At 51.3% G+C, this 25,011-nt stretch overlaps 1 protein-coding gene across 1 annotated transcript; it reads right to left on the bottom strand.

Moving 5' to 3' along the window:
* Positions 1-1,275: 1,275 nt before the first annotated feature.
* MASP1 (MBL associated serine protease 1) lies at positions 1,276-24,070 on the bottom strand. The gene is made up of 11 exons (XM_014871672.2): positions 23,816-24,070; positions 21,484-21,709; positions 14,698-14,875; positions 14,325-14,456; positions 13,654-13,850; positions 13,213-13,360; positions 12,611-12,729; positions 11,670-11,748; positions 7,313-7,450; positions 6,230-6,304; positions 1,276-3,777 (listed from the first exon to the last, which is right to left on the bottom strand). The coding sequence occupies exons 1-11, from the start codon at positions 24,034-24,036 to the stop codon at positions 2,882-2,884; spliced, it is 2,409 nt and encodes an 802-aa protein (XP_014727158.1). The 5' UTR covers positions 24,037-24,070; the 3' UTR covers positions 1,276-2,881.
* Between the last annotated feature and the right edge of the window lie 941 nt (positions 24,071-25,011).

The following is a 25,011-nucleotide window of genomic DNA, read 5'->3' as shown; positions in this document are numbered from 1 at the left end:
TGGGCTCTGCTACAGCCAGCTCTCAGCTCACGTCTGGCACTCGCAGCAAGGGACAGCAAAACTTCACCCAGGGATGTTTTGTTGGCTTTTCACCACAGCCAGACTGATAAATAGCTGTCTCCGCGCCTGTCTCCCTGGAGAGAAGCTCTCACCACTCTGGCAGGTTGCGAGGTGCCAGAAAATGCAAAGCCCATTGTTGGTCTCACTTTTCTCCTCGGCTGCGTGTTCCCAGCCCACCCTGCAGCCACCGCGGTGCCCGTGGGGGACTCGGGGCTGGCACTCGGCAGCCGCAGCTCCGTGAGCAGGGGGCGAGGGCTGGGCTGGCTATGGGATTTCCCGGCAGAGCTATTGACGGGAGGCGGGGACAGTCTGGATTTACCAGTGATCTGTTAAAGGGCAGCAATATTTTTTAATGTGCCCCAGGGCTGTCTAGGCTCAGATCCTACAGATGATGGTTTAATGCTCAGGGGACCATGCTTTTATTTTGCTTTTTCTCTCTCCTCTTCTTTACTCCCGTGATGTCTCTGGATGTGTTAACAGACCCTTGAGTGAGCCAGATCCACCACCCTCCTTCCATCAACGCAGAGGAGCCTGGTGCTGTTTTTCAGTTCTGTGCCATAGGAAAATAGGGATCAATAACCCAGCTCCCAGCCCTGGATACACATAGGAGGAAACAGTCCCTATTATTTTTAGCTCTCTCCAGAGTGTAGATTCTCACAGTCTTTGATGCAGAGATGTCCGGCAGAGTTTTGTCCCTGCCTCAGCTTGCATCTGAGCTCACTGCAGATCCTCTGCTGTGAGGATGTGCTCTCTCAGTCCAACAGCTAGTGGGGATGGGCTGATTTTTCACACTTTTTAAAGCAAAATCACATATCTCACATTTCTTTCCTCATGCCAATTGAACTCAGACTTAATTGCTATTGTCAGCAAACAGGTTGCTGCCCTCTGCTCCTGCCACTACCCCACTATTCAGTGATGTGCTAAGGCTACAAATAATTGAAGGAGGCAGGATCTCCTCTGTTACCCTTCTTTTGTAATTTGTATTCAGGGGCTGCTCAGGGTCTGTCTCAGCCCAAGAAGCTGCACAGGCCAAGGCTGAGCAGCCGTCAGAGTGAGGGATGGTGTGAGGATTCTCCTGGGAGTGCAGGCGTGCAGACATCAGCAACCAGCCTTGACTATGTTCCTCTTGGAATAAAAGCCACAGGGCACAAGCTTAGTACATAAAAAAGTTTTATTTTGTTCTCAGGAGGAAGACTGAGAGAACCATCCTTACCTGACATCAGATATTTTACAGAATGTAATATATATAAAAAAGATATACATTTATATTAAAAAAAACCCTTGCAGTTACATGACATAGCCAAGAGTACAGTTCATAGTGTATCTGCAAGTTCAACCTTCCTTAGGCCTTCTGCTCCTCTACAAGTTCTACAAATGGCTTTTTGGATGATAGCAAAATGTCAGAGTGGCTCAGCCACTGTTGGCTTCTTCCTTTCATGAAAAACCCAAAAGAGGAGCAGGAGAAAGAGAGGCCTGAAGGAGGCTAGAGCACAGCAGGCAATTTTTGCATGTTGCTTACAGCTTTGGGAGGGCTTTGCTGGCAAATGAAGGAGAAGGTGTCCCTGCTGAAGGAAGGACAGCTCACTTGACCTTGTTCCTTGTTGGGACTTGTCTGCATGGGCCATGGAGGGAAGCTGGGGAGATATGGATACTTCTGGTGTGTTAGGTGGGTTTGAGTCAGTCTAGAAGGACTCGGACACCTGCAATAGGCCTCCAGAGCCATGAAAAGACACTGAACACCACTGGTAACCTGTAAATCAGCTAAACCAGTGGCCTCAAAAGCAGTTAAAATGGATTAGGTTCTTGCAAGAATGAATAAACAGTCATGCAGGACTAACCAGGCCCCTAAGAAAGAGATGAAAGCCAAGGAAGGGTGTTTTATATGAAATGAGTCTGCTGAAAATAAGTATTGCTTCAATACAGCCAATGTGAAGCTGTCTTGTAATGGAAAACTTTCCTTGGGAGGTCTGCTCTGGCTGAAAAACACAGAGCTAATCTTGGGGTGGGACTGGAGAAGGCTTCAGGTGATAGAAGATTGGAGAAATTTTTGTGCCTGGATGTCAGGGTGATGCTGAGTCCAAACCCTGCTCTATGTCCTCATGTCCTCTGTGGGTTGCTCATCCCACATGGCAGGATACAGGTATCCTGTTTGGGCTGGTGCTGTCTTGGCAGCCACGGCTGAAGTTTAGGGCTAAATGTGGATGCATCCTCACCTCTTTGGGGCCAGGTGGGTATTACCTGAGATGCCATCAGGAAGGGATGTTTATTTGCATATAAAAATAATGGCAAACTCCCAGGATTCTCTCACTACTCCTTGCACAGAAAAGGGATTCACCAGCGTGGGGAACCTGTGAGGCCCAGGCCTGCCCACATGGGTTTCTTGCACTGTCCATAGGCTCTGAAGCTCTGTACTTGCATCTTCTGATGGAGAAATCTGGCTGGAGAGTCCTGGGAGTGGGGACAATTCCCCATGCACGGCACAAAACTTTGGTGTCAGGGAAACGCTGCCTCAATTGCTGTGCCTTTTTCCTGGCTTGGAGGGAAGTTCCCTGGAGTGTGGGTGAGGTTTGCAGATGGGCAGCACATGCGGAGGACACCAGCTGAGATCTTGTCCTTCACCCCCTCCCTGCAGCTCCCTAGCAAGCATTTCCTAAGAATGCGAGCAAAGGGATGCGGGACCAAGCGAAACAAATGACCTGGCAAGGGCTTGGCGTGCGTGGAGTATCGTGGCTATTGCTTGCGAAAGACCCGAGTCTGGAGCACATTAAACAATAAAAACAAGAAGAAAGGGAGCCGCGGTGGCAGCAGGCTGCTTAGTCACTCATCTCTCCAGCTCTGGGTCCAGAAATGTCCATCTCTCTGAGGAGCCTGTTTTCTGCTCCACCCAGTCCACATAGTTAGAGACCTTGGTGTACACACCATACACCTGCTTGCTGCCGCACTCCTCCGGGCCACCCCATGAGACCAGCCCTTGGGCCACCCACCTCCGTGTTCCTGGGTCCTGGATGACGAAGGCTCCCCCGCTGTCTCCCAGACAAGTGTCCTTCCCCCCCTCATAGTAGCCTGCACAGAACATGTTTTCGGTCACGCTGTAGTTGCCCGAGCGCGACTCGTAGCTGGTCTTGCACTCGGCGTGCAGCACCACGGGCAGTTTGACGTACTGCAGGATGTCAGACAGGGTCCTCATGCCTGAGCTGATGATCTCGTCCACCGTGATGTTGGGGTTGGAGATGCCCCAGCCAGCCACCAGCCCCAGTGTGTTGGGGTGAGGCCCTTCCAGCTCGTGCTCAAACTGGGGCAGGCAGACAGGCATGACGTACTTCCCCATGGTCACCTTCTCCTTCAGCTTGACCAGCGCAATGTCATGGTTGTAGTTCTGGATGTCAAACTCCTCATGGAGGATGATCCTCTCCACTGTCCTGTTGACAGCTTCCATCTTGTTCCTCACATCATGAAGGGCCAGGTAGACGGTGACGTGCTCCTTGGAGACGGGGATGATGGTCTTGTCCCGCCGCTGGGACCGGAGCACGTGGGCGGCCGTCAGCACCCAGGACTCCGAGAGCAGGGCCCCGCTGCCGAACCATTTGTCATTGGGCACTCGGGACATGTCCTCCACCACAATCAGGGCCTGCCAGGGGAAGAAGCCGGGCTCTGCGTTCCGCCCGCCGATGATGCGCTTGATGATGCCAGGCAGAGGCCGAGCTGGCCGGCCACACACTGGGGACAGAAAGGACAGGACAGTTACTTCCAGCTTATTTATCTAGAGAACAAATGGAAAGGGCAATCCCTATGGGTTATGCCATGTGGCTGGTTATCTTCAAACCCAACACTCTTTTGTCCTTTTTGATTTTGTTTTTGTTTCCATTTTCAGTTTCTGGAGTGATCCACATCACTTCAGAAGCAGAAAGGTCAAATGAGTAATCTTATAGCCTCACTGTGACCTGTGAGCTCACCCAGCCCTTCCCAGACCTTTCAGGCACTTGTCTGGCTCCTGCTCAGTGTGCCAAGAGACCCAGGGGAATGATGGTGGGAGGACTGGAGCTTGACATCAACCCAGTCTCACCCCTCACTCTGAGACCTGTCACGAGGGCTGTGTTCTCACAGCCATGGCATTTGCCTTCCTGGAGCTGCTGTGGCTGGAGAAGGCTTGGCCATGGGATGTTGCCTAGCACCATAGGCTTTACTCCTGTGTCTCATCAGCCACAATTCTGGCAGCCAAACCAGAGCTTTTCAGCTCTTCAACAGACCCAGAATTAATGCCTGAAGAGCCCTGACATGGTGCCCACTTTGCTTCCAGGAGCTTTATCTAGGCATGTTGATAGGAAGATGAAAGAATCAGGATGCTGAAGGTGGCTCTGAAAGGTTGGACAGAGTGGGGAGGGACAATCCTGTCCCCAGGGAACTTAAGCCTTGGGACGTGGCTGTTGGTGGTGGGGCTGATTCCTGCCTGTGGCAGCACTGTGGAGGGGCATTCTCAGGTGGCTTGGGGATGCTGATGTCACTGGGAAGTTGTGGGAGCCTGTTGGGGCTTGTCCTACATCTGGAAGAGTCCTGAATCACAGCAACTCAGGTGCTGGTCTCATCCCTCTCAGTCCGCAAAAAAAACCCAGATCCTCCATGGAAAGTGCTGGGACTCTGCTTCAATGCCACCTGTACTGTGAGAGGAGGATGCAAAGCCTCACAAACAGAGGTTCTGACCCCTCAGGATGGTGGGGTCAGGATGAGAATCAGTCTTGGAACCAAGGCGGGGCACTGGAAGCTGCTAATGTGGATTTGTTGAGGCTGGGGTCTGTCTCTAGGAAAAATGTAACTCTAGGAAGGAGGGCACGTGGTGAATGTGTCTCTGCATGTGCTCTGCATCTCTGTCTTTCCCAGTGCTGAAAGGAATAGAAACCATGCTCAGGAAAAGAATTCCTGTGTCTCAGCCCAGCTGCTCGGCTGCACCGAAGCTGACGGCTGTCCCAGGGAGATGCTTTTAGAGGAAGTACATCCAGCCAAATATTTATTCTATTAAATTACATATCAAAAATGCTGACCAGGCTGCAAATGCTCCCACTAATGGCAGAGGCAGGCATGGAGCAGCCTGTAAGAGAGATTGCTGTTGATGGGGAGGTGCGTGAGACACGGGAAGATCTGAAGAGCAGCTGGCCAGCTGCTGCCTGCAGATGCCGATCTCAGGAGAGCGTCACCCTCTCTCTGGGACTTTCCATTTTCCTGAAGTCTCTCTGACTCCTGTCACTAATCACAAGGCCTGGAAATGGCCCATGAAAGCAGCTATGGCCCCAAAGCTGTCCCCGTATGCTCCCAGCTCAAATTAGTTCAGGCTGAAACATCAAGCAGAGATGCGGAGAGCAGCTGCCACAACAAGAGCAGCCACAGCCCTGGTCGTGGAGTTTTGTGGGATGCAGGGAATCTTAGGAGTCCTTCCTCTTGCCTTGCAGTGTCTCAATATGGCTGGAGAGCAGATACCCTCCATGGGGCTGGGTTAGTGTCTGAATTCCAGGGTGGTTGCAGCTGCAGCTGCTGCACGGCAGCCGGATCCCTGCACCTCTCTGGAGAGCCATCCCTGCACATCCCACCACAATCCACACCCAAGCTGCCTCCAGGCCCCTGACGTGCCAGCCAGCCTGGCCCCACACTTGGCTACGGCCAGAAACTGTCCCAGAGACTTTTGTTTAATCCCGAGCAAGTGCCTGGCCTGGAAACTTGCTGGCTGCAAACATTTCTGCCACTGCTCAAAGATTTGGGAATTTTCCTTCCCTTTAAAACAGTTTGGGGTTTTTTTTTGGAAGGCTTGAAGAGGTGATAATTGCTACTGGATGTGTAAACACTGCCAACAGGAGCTGACATCTCCAGAGATGCTGGGGGCTGAGTATGGCCAGTGGGCTGCTGGTTTCCTTGTGTGCTGGAGTGGGGAGCTTGGGAAGCCCTGACAACTGGGATGGCTGTGACCCCGGTGCCACCACTGCACCCTGACTGTCTGGGATAGCGGGAACCCTCTGTCCCCATCACCCTCCTGGCCATGCACTTGGGTATGTATAGCTGGCACTGTCACCAGGAGCAGGGTCCCTGCGTGCCAGCATCCCCTCCCTGCGTGCCAGCATCCCATCCCTGTGTGTGCCTGCTCAGCACCCCTCGCTGTGGGCACCAGCCACCCTAGCAGCAGTACCTGGTCGGCAGGATGGCAGCTTGGTGCCCAGCTCCTCACTCCTCCACTGCCCCAATGCATCGCACGTGTAGGTGGCTGGAAGAGAGCAAAGTGTTAGCTAGGCTCTGCTCCTGGCATGAGGGATTGTCCTTTCCCGTGAGGAGACCATGCCCAGCTGTCAGGGCTCTTTGAACCTTTTTTCAGAGCAGGAACTGACCTCCCTTTTAATGCCCTCTGTGCTCCATTGCTGGGGAGCCATGGTAGCCCTCCCCCATGCAGGGACATGTTTCAGGGACATGTCCCCATCCTCAGTTTCATTGCCTTGAGCTGTCTGGAGGGCTGTGCTACAGCCTCAGTCTCTGCTGGCAGCTGCCTCCACATAAAAATGCTGCCAATGCCCATTTTGCTAATTCATATGTGATGCTGGGACCATATGCAGGGAGATAAAAGCAGGGAGACAAGAATGTGAGGAATTCTTTTGGCTTTGCTTGCTGAGGGAGGAGAAGGGAGAAGGGCTGGGCTGTGTATGCACCCTTTCTACTGTCCAAAACTGGGTCTGAAGGGTACAGAGAACTGTGGGGCTTGATAAACCACCTTGTGGTTTTTCTGTGGTTATGGGCCATGGGGGATGGCAGGAAACACTCAGTCTGATATGATCCCGCTGCTATCTGTTCAGCTTTGTCTTTGCTGAACATTTGGGTGCTGGGATGAGGAGCCTTGCAGAGCCCTTCCAGAGGCTGCTGGACCTGGTGCTCTCTCCAGCAGCAGCTCCTTTCGCAGACACACAGGAAATATTGTAGTTTGCAGGGAGCAGATGGCAGGGTAAGAAGTCAGAATACAGAACACCCACACTGCTCTGCCAAGGCTGTGAAACAATCAGAAAAGCAGCCAGCAGGACAGCTCCATCCTACCTTGTTGTGGAGCAGGATTTGTCCAGTCTGACAGCCCAGGCATGGCAGACACAGGGTTTGGTATGTGTAGGCTACATCCACCGCCTGCTGTTTGCAGAACACCCTGGAGCTGCCATCCCAAGCTTCCCCCACTTGCACCCCATGTGCCCACCCTCACTGTGCCACGGGGATGTGTCCTGGCCCCACTGCTCACCAGTGCTGTTGGGGGCCATGTGGTAATAGGGGTGCTGGCAGTGGTACTGGATGGCTGCTTGGTAGGTAGTCAGGTTGTTCCTGGTGGAGAAGGTGACAAAGCCATGCTCCAGCTCCGGCGGCGCTTTGCAGTCAGCAACTGAAATCCAATACAGAATGGGGGTTGAACCCTGTGCTGTATCTTGGGTATTCAGCCAGCCAGCAGGCAGGTAGTGCTGGGCTTTAGCATGGGATAGCGGTCTTGTGGGGCAGACCACGGGCCTGTATAATGTTGTATCCCTTTTCTCTAGGGCACTGCAGGAGGTTCTGTCCTGGCAGGGCAGCCTGGCTCTGTGAAACCTTCCCAAGGCCACCCTGCAGACTCAGCACATGAGTGGCACTGTGGAACACCATCAGCATGTCCCACCCACAGGCTGTGTGACTGACACCACTCACACTGGTGGAGACCTCAGGCCTGGGAGCTCCTCCATGTAGTGCAAGATCCCTCTGCCACACCAATGAGAGGGGAAGAAGCCTGTTCTGGCAGGTGAGATGGTCCCAGAGTGTGTCTTTGCATTGTAGAAGTCTGCAGGGAGAGGCAGGCAGTGATTCACCAGCTGTGCATCAGGGGTGCTCCTCTATGCACAGGGCTTTGCTGAGAGCACAGCCCTGTCCTTCCTGCTCTGGTCTTGCTCATTAAACACTGCTGATGAGCATTTACAGATCAGGTGGAACAGCCCTTGGTCCTAGCTGTCCTATGACAGCAGGAGATGAAGGACATTGAGAGTGCGGCTTGGTGAGTCTGCAGGCAGGGGTGAGGCCAGTACATGTGGGTGAGACCAAACCTGTTCCATCCCCCAAGACATCAGCAGGGCTGGCTCTGTTTCACCAGTTCCTGGTGTTGACTCAGGGTGTGATGGAGGGAGAATTTTGGGGTGCCATTGCCCTTCCCCATGGCCTGTCCGTGGTTCCCTTTCTCCCCATAATCTCTCAGAGTGCTCTGCTCAGCCTCTCCCTGCAGCTTGTCCCCTGTATTAGGTTTGTGCCAAACACTCTAGGGAGGACCTCAGGCTTTGGCAAGGATTGTCTGCCAAATCCAGGAGTCACCTCTTGGAGCTGAGCCTCTCTCCATGTGGGCAGTTCACAGCACATTTGGGTGATGCTTCCCTTCCCCTACCCCATCCCGGGTGACCTGCCCCACTGGACAGTCTGATCCGGCCAAGAAATGCAGTGCTGTGGAGCTGGGTTCTGCTGTGTTTAGGATGAGGGGTTGAGTAGAAAAATAGTGACTTTGCAGTAAGCAGGTCCTGTGGATTAGGAATTATGTCTAAGAGGTCTGCTGGTTCCCATGCGCTCCAGGATGCGAAGGGAATGAGGACAGCAGTCCTAATTGACCCAGGCTAACAAAGAGAGAATTCACTGCGCATAGTAGCTGGAACCAGAAATATGTACCACTGCTCAGGATTGCCTAATTCTTTGGGTGAAAAAAGCCTGGTTTATGGCAAAATACTGCAGTTCACCATTCACCAGGGTGCCCTCCACTGTTTGTAGAGACAGCAAGTGATGGGATGAGTGTGTAGGTGCAGGCAGGCTGGGTGGAGACTGTGGGTACCTGTTTCCTTGCAGGAAAGAGGGAATGAATGTCAGGGGACCATCCTGGCGTGCATCTCTACTCTGGGACTGTATATGGCTGCAGGGCAGCATTCACTGACCCACACAGCCCATCTCATCCCTGTGTGTCCCTCAGACCTGGGCAAGCCTGATCCCTGGAGAACGGACTCTTGTAGAGAGGTGTTGCTGCATCAGTGTCCCAAGTCCTGCTGAAAGGGTGAGGGGAGGGCATTCGTTCTGTGAGCCTTTCTAGAGCTTTCCCTCAGGAAAGGAGCCATTTAGCATCTCTGTCTTTGTAGGACCAGAAGAGGACTGACATCCCCAACACACACCTCCTCCTCCTCCTCCCCCAGCCTCTGGTCCACATCCCAGCATTGTCCTAGTGGAGCCTTCGCCTCCCAGGGAGTACAGGGGCTTTGTTTGCCCCAGATACAGGCTCTGACCTCCTTCAGCTGCAGCCAGCCTGAGGCCAGTCCATCCTCACCTCTGCCAGGCCAGCCGTGGGGAGCAAAGGGGAAGCAGAGGAACATCCATCCCCCTGTCTCGGTGCCAGGGCTTAGTGCCTGCAGGAAGGGGCAGGTGATGCCAACCCATCCTTCAGGCCTCCTTGTCTGGAGGGTCTGAAAGGCACCAGGACTCTTGGAGAGAGGAGAGGAAGGAGTGTTTCTTATTTGTGATGCTGGGCCAGTGAGGAGGGACAGTGGGAGACTGAATCCAACCCAGCAACCAACCAACCAACCGGGTGGCTGTGCCACAATCCTCGCACGGCTGCCTTGGAAGGGGCGCTGAGGAAGCCCAGGAGTCTGAGTGGAGAGGGAGGAATGCAGAAATGCTGGGAGCTGGCAGCAGCACGTGGTCCCCAGGCAGTGGTGCTGGGGCCAGGTGAGCCCCCTTCCCCCATGTGGGGCAGTGGAAAGGGGAGCTCGACACCAACTTCCTTCACCCTTCTGGAGACGGAGTTAAGAAAGCACCAGGCGCGGGGGTTAAGAGTGCCATGCCAGTTAGACAAGCCACAGAGATGGATTTGGCAGCCAGGCCAGTGGAAAGGGAACCTGCCCTGGGTACTGGACAGATCAGAGGGGAATCGAGACAGGCTGGCATGGCTGGCGCCCGCCTCATGCGGCCACTTGCTCGGAGCCGGCTCTTCCCTCTGTCTGGTTGTCGGCTCTGTCTGCAGCTGCACCGAAAGCAGAGGGGAAGGAGGAGAGCAGAGAGAGAAAGCCCAATTAGTAGATGAGCAGAGAGAGACATGCAGGAAACCCAGCCCCCAAAACACCAGAATCGTTAATGAGCTCCCAGTGAGCCGTGCCAGGGTGCTGTGGATGCCAGTGGAGCCATGGCCCTGCTGGGGACCCCCTCACTCTGCTCAGCCAGGGCATCCTGGGGATGGTGACTGGGAGAAGCTGTCACAGGTTTCTGTTTAGCCTCTCCAGGCTATGGAGCTGGATTTGCTGAGAAGTTTTCTATTTTCTGCATTGTTTGTGCCCTGCCTCTCACAGACATCCTAGGGAGGTGGAGGTCTTTGCAGTCTGGAGGCCTAAATTGCCCATTTAGGGGCTTCTTGGCTTTCCAAAAAGGTCTTAGAAATTTAGTGTAGGGAGTCATATTGCACAAGAAGGGATCAGTTCCAACCCAACTGGAACAATGCAGGTAAAAATTTAATTTTCCTAAAAGAAATTTTTTTTGGTGTTAAAAATATTTACCTAGATTTTGTTCTAATTTTTAGATGATTTTCTCTGATCATTGTTCAAGCTAGATAAAATCAGCGGGAATCTGTGGTAGTGAGTGTAGGATGGGGAATTCCTCAGTAGGGTAGAGACATCACTGACCCCACAGTTTTTAAGGAGCCCTTTCAGTTATTAATCTGTTTAGCAAGTTTGAGAGCCTTCCAATTTCCATTTGGCTTGAGAAAACATTAATTAGAACTCCAGAAATACTCTTTCTTCCAAGGTAAGATGCACAATATTATGAAAAGAAAGAGAGTCTGCCCAGATGACGAGAACTTGGATCCCAACATCCCTAGAAAGCATCCCCTCCTGCCTCTCCTGGAAGGACCTGGGACAATCTCTGACCATGTTTGCTGTTTTTCTCCTTTCTGGGCCAGCCTTATGGCACTGAGCAGCAGTGAGAGCCTCCCTGAGCTTTGAGAGGTTTGGGGCAAAGGGAAAAGGTGTGATTAGATAAATCTCCCAAGCCTGAGTTGAGAAAAGAGCTGGGTTAGATGAAAGAAGAGAAGATTCAAATTATCGCCTGTCCTTTCATATGGCTTTTCTTCTCTTCTTTTCTTCCATTTTAATGTTTGTAAATATTTGGACATTTTTCTCTCCCCTCTCACTTACCTGAGCAGTGCCCAGTTTAGGCGAGTCCCTGGGATCTCTCTAATACCCTGCACTTCAATAGCCTCCATTGGGAAGGAAATTTGGACCAGGAACTAGATTTTTCCACATTATTCCAGGCTTACCTGACAGAGCCAGTTCTTAAGAGCCAGGCTTGCTCTTTCTTTGACAGGGAGACGGCAAAGTGGCTCACAAATTGAGTTATATGAGTAATCTAAATAAAAGCACCAATCTCCTGCTTGTGGCATTTGGCCTGAGCCCTGTTATGTTATCCAAGAACAAGCCAAAAGAGCTCTGCAGGGTTACGTAGCCTCTCTGGCTGGGTTTGTGTCTCTGAGTAAGGAACTCCACTCTGGCAGGGCAGCTCCCGTTAACATGAAATGATTTTAGCAAGAAAAAGGACATTGGCAGGGTAGGGAAGGGTGTCCTTACTTTTGCAGATAGGGATCTTGTTACTCCATGTGCCATCCTTCAGACACTCAATCTGGAAGGAGTCACTTTCCACATTATCCTGTGCAGAAGGTACCAACAAAAAAGAAAACAAAACAGAAAACAAGCTATCAATGTTCAAGGCAAAGAAATAAATCTCTCAATAAAAAGGGAATTTCTTGGTGATTTAGTCAAGTTATATCCAGCACCCCCTGGAAGAGGGCTTTTTTAGCTAAAAATTGCAATAAAATCATAATGAAAAACTTGAGTTTTCTTGTTGCCAGCAACTCAGTGGCATGCTGAAAGCCAAAGAACTGGAGTCACTTATTCCTGTTGTAAATGATGAGATGGGTAAGGAGGCAGCTCTGCGTGAAGGATGGTACTGGGAGGAGATCAGAGAAATACCCAAGTCCATGTCGGAAGTCAAAGTGGGCTACTGGCTTGGAGGGAAGGCAGCCACCCCATGAGTCAGCCACACTCTCTGTGGTTCTCAGCTGTTTCCCAGAGAGAGCCTGCCAAAATCCCCACTTGACTTGCCGAAGCTGTCCCCAAGTCCCCAAGGACCTCCCAGTCAGTGGAGGCTGGCCTCTGCAGGGCTGCTGAGCCAATGCCCACTTGAGGTGGGGGGCAGGCAGAGCCCTGGCAGCTGCCCCAGAGCTTTTGCTGACTTTTTCTCTGGCAGAGGTGCCAGCCTGACATTCTATGAGTTTGCTGGCTCCAGAAGGATGCTGAGAGGGTGGCTCAGGGAAGTGCTACTTCCTCTTTTCCTCTGCCTCTTTGGGAAGGAAAGGTGTTGGATCTCAGAGGAGGTGTTTTCCTTGTCCCTGGGAAGCGGGGGAGGATGATGTGCGATTGTGTTCACTCTCCCAGAGAAGCAATGGATTTGAGAGGAAGTAGCCTCTTCTTCCTACCCATATTCTCAGCTCCATGTTGTCAATCCATACCTTCAGCACTTTGTATCCAGTGTTGCAGCTGATGACAACCTGGTCTTTGAAGGTGTACTTGGCTTGAGAAGGCTCAATTTTCCCATTGATTGGTGGTTGCACCAGTGGGCATGGATTTCCTTTGAATAAAAAGCAAATGAGGCTAAACAGAGGAATAAATGGAGCAAATGTAAAGTCCCAGCTCTTCCACCCAGCCCATGTAGCAGAATTTGAGCATCTTTGCCCTGCTTTTACTCTTAGTCTACACTGGCATGGCTCAGCCAGGCTTTTAGAAGGCATGGAGGTTCCATGTGTTTCCTTCAGTCTGTAATTCTCTGGCTTTGAGCATTACAAATCTGGGAGCTAATAACAGTAGCTTGTGCAATTATCCTGACCAAAATTGCTCTACTTTGCAATATGGTCTTGTTTCAGAGCCCAGTTGTTGTAGAGGAAAAAAGAACCCTTTGGAGGGAGAGGTTATTTTATGCCTCTCTTGTGATTTCTGGAACAGATCCTTTCTGGAGACAGGATCATGGACCACCAGACTCATGATGTCCACCTGCAGGCTTTATAAAACCCTTCCCATTCCCAAGCCCAGCAAACAGGAAAGCAGCAGGAGTTACCAATTGCTGTGTATGACAACTTCCAGCCCCTATTCTCTCCAGAGTTGTCACTGTGGAAGCGGATCTGCACACTGTTGGTTTGGGTTTCAATGCGTCCTGGGGACTTTTCTCCACAGAAAGGTCCAAACTCCTTTTGTCCTGCTTTGATCTGCCAGACAAAGATGAGTGGGTGATTTGAGAGGGCTCTTTGACCCCTGAAGCCAATGGATGGGGCTGGAGTGGGGCTTAAGTACCATGTGTTGGGGAGGTGAACAGAAAGAGGGTCACTGTTGGCTAGAAGGGCCACAAGCAATGTGGTAAGAGAAATGGGGTCAATAGAGCACAGAGCTCCTGCTGATTCCATCATCCCTGTTTAGTCTGGGGTGATTTTGATCTCATCACCAGAGCACTGGGGACACAAAAGGTGAGTACAAGAGGAAGAGTGTGCAGAGCCCAGCTCACCTTGATGTGGTCATATGGACAGGTCACCTCGGGGTGGTCTTCCACATCAAAGCTGTCCTCGAAGTTGAGGGTGATGAAGAAACCCTCCTCCAGCTCAATCCTGTACAGGCAGTCTGAGCTCTTGGGGTAGGGGCTGGGGAAGTCAGCGCTGGTGATCACCCCGCTCCTCTGGGTGTAGAGGTTGTCACTGCACTCCACTGAAACACAGCCGTGGCTCCATCAGGGCCCTGACACTCATGTCCCAACCCTGACCATACTCAGGAATCCTCCCAGTGGAGTGGGGTCTGTTGGGTGGATCCATGGATTCCAAATATGGGTACATAGATCCCAAATGTGTGTCCATGCAAGGAAAATCTCACACAGCCAACTTCCAAATTATGCCCATGGCACAAAAACCCTGGGCTGAGAGTAGTCCCAGTTAACCTCCATGATGCAGATTCAGAGCAGGGACTAAAGCTTTATATTTTTCTGACTTGAGGAGGTGTATAGGGCTTAGCTGAGGAGCACAGCCACAGGGAGAAGGAGTCCCAGACTACTGGTTTGTAGGGGAAGAGGCACTTCATCTCTCCTGGCATCAAAAAAGGACCATTTTGACTGTGCTTAGTAGGTGTGATGCCTACTCAGGGACCCTCTGTGTGCCCATCCCTGTGTCTGGGCTGTGCCTGTGGTACCTTTGCAGGTCCTGTTGTCAGAGTGGAGGATGTAGCCGAACCTACAGGAGCAGTAGTACCCGCCAATGTAGTTGTGGCAGTAGTGGTCACAAGCCAGCTCCTCATCACTCTTCTCCAGGCACTCATCCACATCTAGAATGGAGTTGACAAGGAAGGGAGGTCACCCTGCAGCTCTCCACATGTCACTCCTCGTGGGGACATTTGCCACAACACCGAGAAATCCGTTATCCCATGTGATGGGTCCCACATGGCCCAAAGGCTGCACACAAGTTCTCCTCTTGCCAGGGAGCCCAAGACTGACCCGGGATGTGGTCCCTGCAAATCTGGTTCCCTTCCCCAGCAAGCTGGCCCTGCAGGCTCAAATGCTGCTTACCCACAGCAGTGTAATGGGCATCGAAGCCGGTGAAACGTTCCTCGTTGGAGAAGTCAGACCTGAAGGTGAGCCCCATGTAGGGCCCTGGGGACAGGATCACTTGCTGTCCTGGAGCCTGCTCTGTGTCCGTTGTCTCCCTGCCACAGAAGGTTGCCAACTCCTGGTCCTCAGTTTCAATCTGTTAGCAGAAAGAAGGGGTGAGCCTGGAGAGCCTGCTGTGTGTTCCCTGGGGAGGTCAGGCTGGGACTGGAATCGTCCTCTGTATCCAGGAGCTCATGCCTCTGCCTGTGCTTGCCCAGTCTGTCCCCTGCCAGGACTTGTCAGTGTCTCCACGCACAGGGACTCAGGTCTGCGTGTTCTGCCTGGAGGCACCTCTGATGCAGATGACAAGAGCAGGTGGCATCCAGGATGTAGGGAGGAACTGTAAGGGGAGGATGCAGGATTGGAGCCATTTGGGAGGTGGGATGGGGACATGGGGTGGCAGTGCAGAAGAAGGGGTGTGAAAATCAGCCCTGGGATGTGTCATTCCCACTCACAGCTGGTGGTACCTGAGATGCTTCCCTTCACCTCTTCCCATGGCTCAAACACTGATCCAGACAGCAAGCATCCGTGTGAGGGGCCTAGAGGAATCCCTGCCTATTGGTTTTGCATCATCTCAAAGCAGCAGCTTTAATTTCTGTCCCTTGGGCTGCCTTAGACAAGCTTGGTCCTGTCCCTCCCACTCAGGCTCTCTGTCTGGCTCCAGAGCTGTGGTTCCAGGCACTGCTGGGAGTCTGATCATGTACCCAGAGAGCTGAGGAAGGGGAGTGATGAGCCAGGGTGTCCTGGTGTCATATCAGCACATTCAGTAGTCTCTGTGTGCATCCCTTTAGAGCACAGCCTTATCTGTGCCCTAAAGCACTGTAATCCCTGCAGAAAAACCTTCAGTTTTCCCTGGAAACCCTCTCATTTCCTTTTTCCTTGCCGTTTTCTCCAGCACTGATCCACCTCCTTCTCCTACACATCCCAACTCCAGTCTCAACTACGACCTCTCCCAGGCAGTTCCCAGCACCCTGCCTGCTTTACCCCAGGGGATTTGAATATGAATAAGCCTCGGCAGAGGAATGTGATGAACACCACCAGCCAGCCTGCCACCGCCACCGCTGGAGCCAAGCCACCGCTATTGAGGCTGTGATGAAGTCTGCAGCCCCCCAGCACATGCCTGGGGAAAACAGTCATCTGCCCGGGGGCCCATGGGGTCCTGGAGGTGTTGGAATGCTGTCCCTAGTTTGCTCAGCATCAGCCAGATGAGACCCTCCTCTGACTCCATCCCTGTCACCTAGAGACCCTCAGGATGTGCCTGCTGGGAAGGGTCTGGGGCTGAAAGGGAAATTTCCCAGAGCTGAACAAACAGGCGGAAACTCGTTCACACCAGGGAAAGCCAACATGGAAATGGCAACTCAGCATGCCTTGACATTGCCTCCAGATATTTTCCATCCTCTCATACAAGCTGAAGCTGGCCAGAAAAGAGAGACACTTTCCGATGATAAATTTTGGGAATTTCGAGAAAAAACACGCACCCTGCTTTGGGGACAAAAACCCAATTGAATTTTTTTTTTCTCTGTAACAGCATTCTGGGGCAAAAAAAAGAAAACAAGTAATTTGGGCTCCATCTGGTTTCAATCCCTTTGAAATATACTGCGGTGCTTTAGAATTGCTTTTAAATCTGAAAGATTGTTTTGAAATGAAATAGTGTTTCAGACTGAAAAACGGGAGTGCCATCATCAGAAGCGAAGGAAAAAGGCATTTCAGCCCTGATGCGCAGACTTGGCTGTGCCACCACGTGGAACGCAGCCTCTTCCACAGAAAATGCTTTTTCTTAACGAAATCTGTGGGAAGGAGGAATTTCCAGCCAGCTGCTCTGTGGGGGGCTGGTGGCTGTCACCTCTGCCAGGACTCAAGAGCCACCGTGTGGGCTCCCATTCCTTGCCTTTGGCCCCAGAGAGTGCAGGACCTGCAGCACAGCATTCCCAAAGTGCAGGATAATCTTCCCAGTGTCTCAGCTCAGGGATGCTCCAGCCATGGGGCCAGCCCCAATACTGCCCCCAGCATCCCTGGACACAGCCCTGGAGCAGCAGGATGGGCCCCAGGAGAGCTGTGCTCTCCTCACTGGGGGTATCCACAGCCCCTTATCTGAGACTGGTCCCATGCCCCGAGCCACAGGGAGCAGAGGCAGCCCTTCAGCAGTAAACTAAACAGAGAGGTCATCATCCCTGGTTAATATTTGCTGCTTCTGCTGGGGACTGTATACTTTTTTGTAGATCATTTACATCCAGCGAGCAGGCTGGTAATTAAATCCTGGTTGTTTGTTTGGAGTTTCTCCCTCTCGGGTCATGATGTCGACGTTTTCACTAGAGAAGATGTGTCCCTGAGGGAAATATCAATTGCCACAGAGAAATTCCCTATAAAAATACGCTGAAAGAATCCTCCTTTGAAAAATAAAATATAGCGACACCCTTGTGCCTTAAATTTACCCTTGCCAATGCCTTCTGCTCTCTTCCCTGTTTCTTCTTGCATCCTCAGTCCTTTATTAAGGCTTCTGGATGGAAGGAGATTGGAGTCCCTCTCTGGCTGTGGCTCTATCTCTGCATTTTGGCTGGTGCTGTGACTAAGGGGTGTTCCAAGCTGTGGGGCCCCTCTCTGCCCCACATTGATTCCCCCCTTGGGCGAAGAAGCTGGGATGCCCTGGCTGGCAGGAAAAAAAGGCTGTCCCAGGGCGTGGGCTGTTGGGGATGCCAAGGAGCCCTCCTGCAGCCATGGGGGTTAATGAAATGCTAGAAACACCGAGGGGAATTTGGCCTGGCAGTTTGGGCAGTTTGGTGTCTGCTCCGGAGAGGAGCAGGCCATACGGAAACACAGCCGCCAGCAGCCCCCCCTTTCCAGCCCTCCAGGAATGCACTAATTGGACTGATGAAGGCCAAACATACCACTTGTAATATATATAAATGGCTCATTAGGCAGAGAAATCGCAGTGCTGGGCTGAAGACACTGGGAACATGACATGGGGAGGAGAAGCTCAGAGCCAGGGCAGGGCACACAGCAGCCCCCGCCGAGCTAGAAGGCAACACCCAGAGCAAAGGGGCTTTTTTTCCACAGTGCTGCTGCTACTACTGACTTGGGAATGAACAGGGACAGCCCCTGAAAAAGCCTCCATCTAAGTCTCCTGGAGATCTTCTCCCCAAGATACATCAAAGGTCCTTTGACATGCAAACATGAAATTGCCCTGAATTTCCATGGGAACATAGGTGGCAGCCCTGCCTTGGGTGACAAAGGAGGATGGCTGTTTTCCTGTGCTGTGGGTTTGGCTTGGCATCTGGCCCCTCCTGCATGGCAGCTGCACCCACATGCCCTCTTTCTGGGCAAGGCTTGTTCCCTGGAGGGGCTGGGGGTGAAAAGAGACCCAGGCAGGTCCTGCAAGAGCTGATGACTTGCTCCCATGCCTGGTCATCCTCCTCCCCCTGCACTGTCCCCAGGGGCACAGGGGAATGGCCAGTGCCACCTCTGCAGAGAGCTATCAGGATGGGAAAGAAAACTGGCAAAGCCCCGGGCCCTCCCTTCTGCCAGCTGCCTCCTGTGGTTCAAAATGCTCCTTTTGGGACTCCACACTCCCAGAGAATGAATGACCCCTGGCTGGGGCTGTTTAACAGGGCCAAAAGAGAATGTTCTCTTCCTGAACCCCCAGTTCATGCCAAACCTTGGTTTGTGCTTTTTCTCCCTGGTTTGAATAGAGGAAGGTGTACATGGGTCCTGATCACCCTTCTGGTAGCACCAGGTCATGTACTGCCCTGAATGAAAAACCAAGCTTGTTCCCTGGTCCTGCATGTTCCCCACCAGTGCCTCATCAATCACTGATGAGGTGTCTCCCCATCTTCATTCCAATCAAGGAGCTGCCTGCAGCTGGCTGCCAAGCTCTTGGGGGCTGATTTCATTCTAAGGCTTGACTGAGCAATGTGCAAAACCTCATAGACAGGTCCCCAGGCTCAGATCTCTATAATAAGCTTGAGGATTTACTCATGATGGCCCCTTAGAAGCCAGGATTTCATCACCCATCTCCCTGCCATAGTGCTCCTCACTGACACTGTTCAAGTCATTTAACCTGATTTCCTGGTCAGGGCTGTGGCTTTTTGGGTGCCCTGGGCCAGTACTGCAGGCTTGCAAACCATGGTGAAACCCTCTGCAAATGAGGAGCCCCCAAACTGTTTCCCTGTGGATGGTGATGAGCTGGGCAGAGCCTGCTGAGCAGCACAGCAAAGGGAAGGAGCAGGAAGAGGTCAGCTCAGGGTGGGTGGCTGCTCCATCCCTGTCCACATGCACCCGGCAGGTGGCTGACAGCAGCCATCCAAAAGATGAGGAAAGGCTAAATCAAATGTGCTGGGCTCTTGGCTGCCCAGCATGTGACTGGAGTTTTCTACCTACATGGGGGGCTTCTCCAGGTGGGTATTTTGGAGATGGCTATTCCTCCCATTCCTCCTGGCTCACTTCCTTACTGAAGTGCAACTCCTCTCTCTGCCATCCCCATTTGCACAAACAAGCCTCCCATGCTGTGAGCATTTCTTTAGGAGCCACGATCTTTTTATACATATACAACACGCGCACGCGTGCATGTGCATATATATAAATAAACAGCTATTGTTTTAATTAGCCATTGTTTCAGAGCTCTGGAAACTGTTCCCTTCTGCAGACCACCCCGAAGGCAGAGGTCTGTGTGCATTTACAGCTTAGATCACCCTGAGCTTGCCACTTGTGACGAGCTTCTACACCGCTTAAGAGCTTGGGTGTGTGGGCAGCCAAGAGTGTGGGAAGCAAAGGCCAGGGCACAGGGGCTTTTTGCCTGTCCTGAGTTGAGTCCCCACCTGCTCAGCCCCTTCTTAACCTCCTTATGGCAGTCAAGATGATGAAGACCCTGAACAAACAAGAAGAAGTTTCTTCACACATACTGAGGCACATAATCATATATGAATGTGTCCAACTCTCTGGCATGTGATGCTGCAGAGATTAAAGTTACCCATGAGTTCAAAAAGCAATGGTACAAGTTCATAGATGAGGAATCCATTGAGCACTATGGAACACAGAGATCTGCCTGTGCTTCTGAGCTTCCTTACTGGCACAAGCAGAATATTACAGAGAAGCACCTGCCTGTGCCAGGTGTATAATTATATTCTACAGCCATACACTGTGGCGTCTGTCGAAGAGGGGCTGATGCTCTTTTTACACCTTGCACTGGAGCAGACAGAGCTGGACACACAAACCCCAGGAGGAAAACAGCCACAGAGTCATTCACTGCTCTCCTTAATGTTTTCTAAGCCACTGGTTTAGTAGCATCAAGATTGCACCCTTACCCTGCAGAGTAACCTCTGGATCTCCCATAATCCATCCATTTTCATCACTTTTCAAATGTAATTCTGTGGTGGAGGCTCCGCCAGCTGAGTTACAGCCCCGAGCAAATTTATACAGCTGAGATCTAAATCCCTGTGAAAAATACCTCCTTCTTATGGAAATCCAGAGGCAGGGAGAGCTGTGGTGCCAAGTTGGCACCATGGCCAAATAACAGGGAGCCTTATGAAAAAGGAAAAAAGAGCAAGGGGTGAAGGGCGGGAGGAGGGGTAAAGCTTGGAATGGAGAAAGTTTCCAAGAAATCTGTTCCTTGAGCTTATTGAGGTTTTAAAGCAATATATCTCTATATATGTCCCTGGGCCCTTGTGCTTGGAGAAGCTCCAGGAGAAGCAGAAAGAGCTAATCAAACCTCAATGAGAGCTGTTAGTAGCGGAGTGAGTGCCAGCACAAAGGGGAAATTAAAGCAGGGAGCAACAGATCCTAGAGGAAAAAACACACAAATGTTTGCTTTGTCTTCTTAGGACAAGAATAAAACAATAATTTCAATTATCTGGCAACTAGCACCAGGGCCAAGTAGTTCCAGACCTGGGAGTAAGCTACACCTGCCTCTGTGTGAAGGGGCAGGGTGGAGCTTGTTCTGGGTGATGATGTAAGGTACGTTCAGCCAGGCAACCTAGAAAGCACCTGCTTGCTACTGCTGGTCTGACAGAAGCATCACACTTGAATATTTCCAAAGATATGGAGAGCTGCCCTTGTCCTGGATGTGAAGGACAGCCCTGCTTGGAGAAACCTGTGGTGTAAAGGCACGGTTGCTCTGGGGCACTGTGGTGTGGGCCACCACAGTTTTGGGTGGTGAAGCAGACTGAAATATTTGGAGGTTTTGGCCATGACAGCTCCCTGGAAACCTCCATAGCAGCCTCAAGTTCAGGTCAAATCTTCCCCTTTTGCTTCCCATGGGGCTGGACAGGGTGTCCCTAGAACCTACAAGGTGTAGCCAGGGATCCAGGCTGGCTGCAAGAGGCACCCACAGCCATGGCCTGACAAAATGTGCCCAGTTCAGGGGCTCTCCTTGCTGGCATCAGAGTGGCACAAACTGGTGTTTAGCCACAGGTGTTTTATCAGCCCATAGGTGTGAAAATCCCATCGGGTGCAGTAAGAATTAGGTGTTTGAATACTTTCAGAAACTTGTTCTTGTCTGGGTAAGCTCTGACTCTGGTGACCCACTCAGTGTTGATCCAATGGATGCTGCCAGCTTACCTGTGTTCTCCCCATGGTCCACTGGACTGACAGCTCCTGAGCCCAATAAAATGGGGAAAGCTGTCTTGTTCCCAGCTTTTCCAGCACTACCCTTTCCCAGCTGGCCAGCAGCTCTGTTGTCTACCCCACCATCTGCCCTGAGATGTCACAGCTCACCTTCACATAGTCGTATTCACACAGGTAGGACGACTCCAAGTCAAAATGCATGAAGTACAGCTTGATTTTAAATCCATCAGGCACAGAGATGTTCCAGGTCATTTCTGAGTCACTGGGATAGGAGTCAGGGAAGTTGGGAGACTGGATCTCCCCAAACATGTCTGTCAGCTCCACAGCATCTGCCACGCAGAGCAGCAAGGCACAGAAGGGCCAGGCCAGGGGGTACCTGGAACACACATGTGAGGACATGAAATGAAACTCTGGCAGTGACAATACCTGGGGAAGGCTCATCTCTTTTCCCAAGTGGATCGTGCAGCACCACGGCACCATGAGCAACCCCTGGGAGGTGGGATCTGCATGTGGCTCCCCTGAGGGGAAAGCCCCTTTGAAAGGTGGGTGCCACAAGTGATGCAAAGGCACCTCCACAGCTCCCAGCCGGCCTGAAGTGCCATCAGGAGCTCGGTGTTTCCCACGCTTCTGGGAGCAGCAGCCATTGGCAACACATCCGTTATCTAATGGAGCTCTGGTGGGCAAATCTTCATTTAATGGAAGAGTAAACATAAGCATGCTTAATAAAATAATGATGCTTCCTAAATCGATTTAGTGAAAGCATCATGGCAATAACTTCGTCATTATTATGATTATTATTATTGTTATTATTACTACTACTGCTGAGCCTCATCCTGCCAAATTGGGACCATTAGCTCTCAATTAGCAGCACACATCTTTGCAGCTGGGCAAAGATGGAACCAGGCCTCAGCTTTGCAACCCTGCATGTTACACTCTACCTTTTCTTTTCTTTTCTTTTCTTTTCTTTTCTTTTCTTTTCTTTTCTTTTCTTTTCTTTTCTTTTCTTTTCTTTTCTTTTCTTTTCTTTTCTTTTCTTTTCTTTTCTTTTCTTTTCTTTTCTTTTCTTTTCTTTTCTTTTTTCTTTTCTTTTCTTCTTTTCTTTTCTTTTCTTTTTTCCTTCTCTTCTCTTTCTCTTCTCTTCTCTTCTCTTCTCTTCTCTTCTCTTCTCTTCTCTTCTCTTCTCTTCTCTTCTCTTCTCTTCTCTTCTCTTCTCTTCTCTTCTCTTCTCTTCTCTTCTCTTCTCTTCCCAAAATGGAGAAACATGCAGAGGCTGAGATCCATAAGGATGTTTTGTCATCAAAGCCATCTTTAAAAAAAATCTCAGTCTGAAGAGTTTGTCTCAACTTGTTACCAACTTGTTTATCCCAGAGGAGGGCAGACAGAACAGGTAAATCTGTGGTGGTCCAGCTGAATTCACACCAGCCTCGAGCTTCATTTGACATGAAGGGAGCATAAACTGAGTATTCCTCTGTGCAAGGAGAGGACACCACCCGTGCTGGAGATGTGAACACAAAAGCCTGTGCTATTGCAAAGGACCCAGAAAGAGGAGCAGACCTCAGGCTCTTTACACATAGTGGACCATATAAAGGAAAAGAAACATGCAGGAAACAAGAGCCATTACAGATTAGAATTTCTAATATAGACACTAAGGCCTGGCAAAGGCTTGTAGGTGTGTTCAACAGACATTGGAACTACTCACACATACATGTACACCTGGTTTCAAAATCAGGGCTTGATTTAGGTATGCTGGTGAAGAAATTGAAGCTGCATTAGTGGATTATTTTTAACCTGTCTGTGTTCTTTCAAAACCAGGGCAGTAAATTTCTGGGGTTCATTTGTGTAGTGCCATCACTTTTCTCAGTTCTTCGTTACAAAGAAAAGTAAATGGGAGCTGAGAAATTTGGAATGATTTTTCTTTCAAGCAGAGTGAGGTTGCACATGCCCTTTTCTGACAGCTTTTCTGAAACCACAAAAATGTATGAAGGGAAAAACTGTTACTTCTCTGGTCAGAGCACATGCATGGGGGCTGGATGCTGAGCTGGTGTAAATGGGCATCATCTCCTCCATTTCAACAGGCTGTTTTCTTGTGCGGCTCTGCTTTCCCCGGAGTAGGGGAGACAAAACAGCATCAAACTTCTTCCCCATGACAGGAAAGTCTTAACCTCGTGTGAAAGTGATAAATGACCGTGGTGTGCACAGAATCCTGAAGCCCGTGCAGCAGGTCCCACCTCGCTCATACCTTTCTGGCCACAGCAGAGCGGTGCCCGTGCCAGGATGTCCCTCTGGCTTTGCCGGGATGCCGGCATGCAAGCTGGGCTGCGGCACGAAGCCGGGGCGGGAGCATTGCCTTGTTCGCTCAGGGATAGGGGAACGGGAGCCGCGATCATCGCCGAGAATCCTTGCAGGACGGCCCCCCCTGCCCGGCCATGCCATGGCACCACGGGGAGCGGGAGCCCGGTCAGCCCATAGCGGAGCTACTCACCTCATTTTCCTGCTGGGACACTTTCCCGGTGGATTTGGTGCGGAGGATTGACGGCTCGCTTGCTGGGGACGGCTTTGCCTCGTTCCCAGCGCTCCGCTGTCCGCCTTATCTCTGTCCGGAGATTTGCGAGCGTGTGTGCGCCTATGTGTGTGTGCGTCTGGAGCTGTCTGGCATTTTCCATGCAGGTCACGCCTTCCCGTGCCTGCAGCCGATCCCCACATCCAGGCAGGCAGGCAGACCTGCCCGCATCCGAGCCCTCCTCCCTCCCGCCTCTCCCTCCTCTCCGCCGCGGGGCTGCCCTGCGCTCCAGCATTCAGCGGAGTTTTTGTCTTCCCTAATCTCCAGAGTTTTGTGTGTGTGTGTGTGCCCATGCACATTGTGTTTTCTGTCTCTTTTTTTTCTTCTCCCTCACAGCCTGCTTAGCCAGATGGCTAAAATTTGCCTCTCAATAGGGTCTGAGGCTCCAGCAAAAACAGAAGGCAAGAACGTGTGAAAAAAAAAAACAACCCTGTGCGGGGATAAATAGCTTTAGTGGTGGTGCTGCCGCTGGGATCGGCGCTCGGGAATTGCTTTCTGCATCTTTGCTTAGTGCAGAGCAGCGTTTGGGATGGGATCTGGCTTCCAAGAAACTTTGGAGTTGTGACAGTCTGAATAAAATCAAGCCCTAATTTGCATCCTCCTGTAGAACTGAGGAATTGCCAGATTCAGTATTTTGTCCCAGGGCAAAAGAGCAGCTTTAGAAGTGGACTCTGCTCAAGAGTGAAATCTTTAAACCCTAAAGTTTCAGATTTTGAGCCTGACTCCCTCCTGTTCAAGAAGCAGGTAAAAACATGAACACTCCCCGCTAAGCCACGGGAGACTGATCTCCCCTCCCTGTGCCAGGCACAAACCTACCCAAACTCCCCTGTCTGCATAGCTAAGTGGGAAGAAGATCTATCTGGGCTGCAAATAAGGGAATAGCACGTAGGACGTCAAAGGATGCAAGGAACTCCCTCATTCAGAAATCTCCTTGGACACATGAGGAGCAAAACTTTAATAGCTGTTTACCAACTTCAGCTTGAGCTGGTTAATATAAACCCCGCAGATATTCACTGGCAGGCACGGATACACATGCGGCATGTTAAAAGGCATACAAAAACAAGAGCCGGGAAGAGGCAGGGAGACAGGGATGTGTTGGCACCACTCCTGGAGCAGCA

Source organism: Sturnus vulgaris, chromosome 10 (assembly GCF_052056855.1).
Source record: "Sturnus vulgaris isolate bStuVul1 chromosome 10, bStuVul1.hap1, whole genome shotgun sequence".
NCBI lineage: Eukaryota > Metazoa > Chordata > Aves > Passeriformes > Sturnidae > Sturnus > Sturnus vulgaris.
Note: the sequence above shows the minus strand (reverse complement) of the source record. Positions and strands in the feature narration are given on the sequence as shown.

What these genes read in the sequence shown, in the direction of transcription:
- MASP1 (XM_014871672.2), bottom strand. Translation starts at nt 24,036, where the DNA reads ATGTGGGGATCGGCTGCAGGCACGGGAAGGCGTGACCTGCATGGAAAA. An exon ending in GTGAATACGACTATGTGAAG is followed by an intron (nt 14,876 to 21,483) that starts GTGAGCTGTGAC and finishes TTCTGCTAACAG; the next exon opens with ATTGAAACTGAGGACCAGGA. An exon ending in TGACAACAGGACCTGCAAAG is followed by an intron (nt 13,851 to 14,324) that starts GTACCACAGGCA and finishes GCTGTGTTTCAG; the next exon opens with TGGAGTGCAGTGACAACCTC.